Here is a 6,220-nt window from a genome sequence, read left to right on the forward strand (position 1 = left end):
CATGGTGGGGGGCACTTGGTGACGCACTGCTGGGGGCACTTCACGCATGGTGGGGGGCACTTGGTGATACATGGCAGGGGGCATGGTGGGAGACACACTTGCTCACACTGAGGCCTACACTTCTGCCAGCCTTTGGGACCACATGGCTCTATGCACTGCAGTGAGCTGGACTCGCAGTACCCGTCGTAGCCCGAGTAGCTCTTGGTGGAGTATTGTGGTGTCCACTGCTGAGGACACATGGGTGGGCATTTCACAGGGAGTTGGTCTTGGCAGATGGGTGTGGGCAGGCACCGCTGCTTGCACTGCTGGCCGTAGTAGGACATCTTGATGTGATGGGGCAGAGCTGAAAGAACCATGAAAGAGCAGATCCTTGACCAATGTGACATTCACTAACCCCGCCAAGTCCCCCTCACTGCTTGGTCACTCAGGGAACAGCCAGTTACTCAGGTGCTACAAATTGATGTTGCTTTGTTGCAACCCAGTGCACATCGGCAGGGAGCCTGGATCCTTGCATTTATCCACAAACCACAGTGACAGGCCACATAATGCAGGCATCTTGGTCATATTCCTGCTTCAAATCTAATGGCCCAGGCAGCAGCCCCCATAAAGTCACACTGGTGGTATCCCCTGCATGGGCAGCACTGTACCTGCGCCCACGGGTGCTTGGGGCAAGCTAATCACCCAGTTAGCCTCCATCAATGCTAATGAACCTGCCACAACATTGGTGGTGCTTCCAAGGGCGGTGTGTCACAGAGCACAGGGAGATGGGGCTTGTTGGACTGCACAGGACTAACCAGTTTGGTGCACCCCCAGGTGAATGCCTGGGGGAAAAGAAATTGGGTCAACCCTTCAGCTTTGTAGGGGGAACAGACTGGGCTGTCCATGACATTCTCAGAGCCACCAAGCCTAGCACAGCTTTCCTTTGCTCCTGTTCATCTCCAGGGACTCCCGCTGAATTACTCCTGCTCTCCAGAACTGGAAAAAGGGTGCTGTTCCATCTCCAGCAGGACCCGGGTATCCCCTCCCCCAGGGGCTCTTGACAGAAACACCCCTGGTTGTAGCAAGAAGGGCAAACAAATTCAATGCAAGGACCCAGTCCCTTCCCACTGGTCTACAGTGGCACGCTCCCTCCTGCTTGCTGTCCTCCTGGCTCCAAGACATGTGCCTTCTTGGCTACCAATCAGCCTAAATTCAGCAGGATGGGCCATGGGGCATGCAGTCCATTGTCTGGTTTTGGGGCCCCACTAAAGGATGTGGACAAATTGGAGAGAGTCCAATGGAGGGCAAAAAAAAAATGGTTGGGGGGTTGGGGGCATGACTTGTGGGGAGAGGTTGAGGGAACTGGGCTTATTTAGTCTGGAGAAGAGAAGACTGGCAAGGATTTAACATCAGCCTTCAACTGACTGAAGGGTGGTGGCAAAGAGGATGGAGCTGGGCTGTTCTCAGTGGGGGCAAATGACAGAACAAGGAGCAATGGGCTCAAGTTGCAACAAGGAAAGTTGAGGTTGGATATTAGGAAAAACTTTCTTAGTAGGAGGGTGGTGAAGCACTGGAAAAGGTTCCCCAGAGAAGTGGTAGAGTCTCCATCCTTGGAGGTTTTTAACACCCAGCTAGACAAAGTCTTGGCTGGGATGATCTGGTTGGGGCTGGCTCTGCTGTGAGCAAGGGGTTGGACTAGATGTGATCTCCTGCAGTCCCTTCCCATCCTAATTTTTTTTGTCAACCCTCATTTTCTATGGTTGTATGGATAGCAAGGAGGCTTTCAACCAGGAGCTTTCCTAGGCCTGGCCACTGCTTCCCCACATATTAAATATGAAACCCATTTTCTGGCTTTCAATTCAGTCTACCCAGGGATAATGATTTTGTGGGAGAGTTCCTCCTCTCTGTTACCCCCTGGCTACTCCACTGACATTCATGGGGTTTCATTAACACAGCAGAAAGCAGAATTTAAGCCTTCATCTAGTGCTAAGCATCCAGTCATGACTTTGCAAACAAATAATAACAATAGCAATTGTAGATCAAAATTATTCTTGGTGTCACGATATTTACAATGAGAAAGGGCTCTTTTACTCCAGCTCCTTTCAAGACCGTTCAAATATCCACAAACACCTTTTTGCCTTTCTTATAGTACCCCTTCTCTTTCCTTTTCCTCCTAGTCTCTGTGTACTTTACCCTTCAGCCTTTACGTTTCTCTGCAGTCCTAATTATGACCACCAGTTTACAAATGTGGAAATCAAGGCACAGGAAGACAACACATACCATATTTCAGGTCAGTGACCAAGGCTTAGAAGCTAGGTCTTTCCAGAGCCAAGCCTCTTACCTTCCCCACCAAACCACTCAACATCTCTAATGTTACTTGTCTTAAGCTCATGGTCCATTTAGCCTCAAACACTATATTCATACAAAGCCACAAAGTAAAGTTAAAATTAATAATCACCAATGCCTCCAAGAAAGAACCATGACAAGGCTCTTTCACAGTAGCTCTTCCACTACTGGCCAAGATCAATGAGTATTTGTAGACACCCCATTGGAGCCACTGGTCTGGGGGAATCACTGCAAACTCCATCTCTGGAAACTGATCTGCCCCAAAATCACAAGCCACTTCTGAAATCCATGCCCACAAAGACCAACCATAAAGTGACGCTTCAATAGCTGGAAAGATACTTAGTACAAAAGTGACTTACCCGATTCACAGATGAGAGCAGTTGAGTGGTAGTGGATGAGGAGCCTGCAGAGTGAGAAGGCTTTTATACAGTTCCCAAATGTGCTTGGAGGGTATGAGACACTCGCAGCATGCGTGATCCTTACTAACGGTCATAAAAAATTATTCACCCCACGTGTTACACTTCTAACACCTGGCAGCACGCCACCCCCCCAGTGATGACTAGTCTGCTGCCAGACCCATATGTCACCAATTATCTTGCATGTAATCCTCTCAAGAATGACAAGACTTTGTGGTTGTTCCATCGGGCAGATGATGACAATTTTAAGCCCTTAGGGGCTTAAAATGTCAAGGCACAAGTGGGTGAATGGAGCACAACAAAGAGCTAAATGTTCTCAATGGTAACGGATGACAGAACAAGGAGCAATAGGCTCAAGTTATAACAAGGGAAGTTTATGTTGGATATTAGGAAGAACTTTCTCACTAGGAGGGTAGAAAAACACTGGAACCAGTTGCCCAGAGAGGTCGTAGACTCTCCATCTCTGGAGGTTTTTAAGATCTGGGTAGACAAAGCCTTGCCTGGGATGATCTAGTTGGGAATGGTCCTGCTTTGAGCAGGGAGTTGGACTAGATGTGACCCCCTGAGGTCCCTACCCATCCTAATTTTTTTTATGATTCTATGAAAGCATTCAAGAGATACTCAAGAGGGCAATGACCACAGATTTTAAATTTCCACAGGGGCCTGGTAGAAACATTCCCACTCCTTGATGGTTCCCAAGTAACAAGGACATTCATTGCACTAGTTTTCAGACCATTGATGTGGGACACTGGGGGCTCTAGAGGTGACAGAGGACCATGCTGCTACTGTCTTGCATGTAGTTGGTGATCAAAGCTGGTATGTCTTCGCCATGCTAGCCACAGGTGGAGTGAATATTTGCCTTGACTTTGATCCTGGATGGGTCTATGTCTCTCAATGGTTTCATTAAACTGTGTGGACTGGTCATCATGATATCCCTGCTGGGGATACCAAAACCCCTTTGTAACTCCTGTATTCATTTGCCTAGCACCAATATCAAGATGGTGAAGTCCATTAACTCCTTTTAAACAACAAGAGAACATTGTCTTTGTCCCATTTTTTCATCATTTACCATAAAACATTAGCTAGTCCCCCCTTAACATAACAAGTTAGCATTCAAGTCAGTAGGATAGTCAGAACTTTCTTCTTCCAGGTACAGGGGCTGGTTGGTCTTTGTCAGTAGTAGCTGGCAACATTATAAAGGTAATGTCTGCCACTCCTGAGAAGGCAGGTCAGCTTTTCCTTTTGCCTGCCCCACATCCCAACTCCAAACATATGCATGAATACTGAAGGAAAATCTCTTATGTCTATACAGTGACCAACAGTCAGGGCTTCAGCTCACTCAGGAGGGTGGAATATCCCCGGGTCTTCCACCCTGGGGCACTCCCAAGAGTGGATGAAGGACACTAGTTTACCAAGGGAAAAGCAGAGTCATTCTCGGTGGGATTCAGAGCAAAAGCTCCCTGCTCTTTGAATGAGGCCAATTTGAGAAGCTTGTATCACTTAAGCCCTAATTTGATGGGATGAATTTACCCAGAAGACCTGACTGTATGTCACTTCCACCATACATGGTTTGTGTTGGTGCTTCTTTAAGAGCGCGATAAATCAGTTGAGATGAAATCTTACATTTCTCTCAAATTGCCCACATTGGAAAGACCTCATTGAATAAACATATGGTTTGACTACCTGCAGCCTTCTGTTAGAAAACCATTCATCATTAATTCAGTTGATTATTACTTAATATCAGCCCACTTCACATAAAAGCCATGGGTTATTTGAGCTTCAGATCAGTGCTTGTAAAGGGTTAACATGCCGTTGGGAAATTAATTTATCGGGAGCTAACCCAAACTTTTGCCTAGACTTACCCGAGTCAACCTGATTCTTAGTTGGTGAAAAACTGGTGAGGACTTGGCCTAATGCATTTTATTAATCCTATGACACTTACGCATCAACATATTTGCAAAGTGACGGGAGCACGCCGTTCTGTGACTCCCAAAGTGAAAAATCATTAGACAACATCTTGTTTCATTTCAAGGCTGTTACATAAGAAGATGGCATTTATTTGGCATAGCTAGCAGATGTAGTTCATCTAAGAGCAAGGGTGATTTGATGAGTCATCCACTCATCACATTTTGCCCAGATTTAAAAAAAAGAAAGAAAGAAAGAGAGGATGTTGAGGATCCCCTTAATTGTGTTTTTCTTTGCCGTTCAACATTAAATAAAAAAGCCTATTGGGTTAGAATTTCAGCTGTGATAAATCATCATATCAGTGGAATGCAGACTTTCAGTTTTTGCCTAAATTTTTCAGGTCTCTTTGCTAAAGCCTCCAAAATTCAGTTATTTATAGTCTCAAAGCTCTCTGGGTCAAATTCAGCTTGAAGCACAACTGTCCAGCCAGCGATCTCCATGTCAGCCCCTGGTCAGCACACAGAATCATAGAAAATGGGAAGGGACCTCAGGAGTCCACATCTAGTCCAACCCCTGCTCAAAGCAGGACCAGGCCCAATGAGATCTTCCCAGGCAAGGCTTTGTCTAGACAGGTCTTAAAAACCTCCAAGGATGGAGAGTCCATAACCTTTCTGGGGAACCAGTCCCAGTGCTTTACCTGTCACATAGCTGCTCTCTGCTGAAATACAGGAAATGGGAGTTGGCTGCTGTACCATTTTAAGGCTAGGCCTATAGTATAAACTATAAAAACTTCTTTCTTTTCCTTTGAAAAGCCATTGGGTTCAAGCCTCTGTGCCTACCAAGATGGAGAAGCCACATCTGCACCTCTCTTTCATCTTAGGTGCAGTGTTCACTTGTCTCTTAACTTCCTACCTAGGAGAACTTTATTCAAGCCCTGACCAAAACCTTCATGTTCCCCTCTCAGGTTTTAAAATCCTAGGTGGATTTCAATTATTTTATTGCATGAATTTTTCCTGTGGTACACTGACTTCATGTTCTCACTCAGTAAGGTTTATGAGAGTTGTGTATCTAATATCTCCAAAGGAAGCTCTGATTAATGGTCCTACAGGGTAATGCAGGAGGTAGGGTAGAATGGCATCCTCTAAACTAACTCATTCAAAGAGATGTGAGCTTTCATAGGCTGCAGTCTATTCAGATGCTATAAATGGACTTGCAGGCAGCAGGGGTAGGAAAGAATGAAATAAGTTAAACACAAAGATAAGGAAAAAGGGAGGAAACAATCCTTATAGGCTCGGCAGTGCTACGTTGGATAGCACTACAGAAGAAAGAGACTTGGGGGTCATCATTGACCACAAGATGAACAGAAGCTTGAGAGAGTCCAGAGGAGAGCCACGCGCATAATCAGAGGTCAGGAAAACAGATCTTACGATGACAGGCTGAGAGACATGGGACGATTTGGCCTGGAAAAGCACAGGCTCAGGGGTGATCTGATGCCACCTATAAGTTTATCAGGGGTGACCACCAGGATCTGGGGGAACGTTTGTTCACCAGAGCGCCCCAAGGGATGACGAGGT

At 46.1% G+C, this 6,220-nt stretch overlaps 1 protein-coding gene across 3 annotated transcripts in view; it reads right to left on the reverse strand.

Moving 5' to 3' along the window:
* Positions 1-2,704, reverse strand: part of LOC109324716 (cornifin alpha-like) — a 3,350-nt gene extending 646 nt beyond the window's left edge. Inside the window, exons 1-2 of one of the 3 annotated variants that reach the window (XM_019556748.1) lie at positions 2,685-2,704; positions 85-343 (exon numbers count right to left, since the gene is read on the reverse strand). In XM_019556748.1, the coding sequence (XP_019412293.1) occupies positions 85-323 (239 nt within the window). In that variant the 5' untranslated portion in view covers positions 324-343; positions 2,685-2,704. Of the gene's footprint in view, positions 344-2,684 lie in introns of all 3 variants that reach the window. The other 2 variants (XM_019556746.1, XM_019556747.1) reach the window with 2 other exon arrangements.
* Between the last annotated feature and the right edge of the window lie 3,516 nt (positions 2,705-6,220).

This window comes from Crocodylus porosus, unplaced genomic scaffold, assembly GCF_001723895.1.
Source record: "Crocodylus porosus isolate Cpor-Errol unplaced genomic scaffold, CroPor_comp1, whole genome shotgun sequence".
Lineage (NCBI taxonomy): Eukaryota > Metazoa > Chordata > Crocodylia > Crocodylidae > Crocodylus > Crocodylus porosus.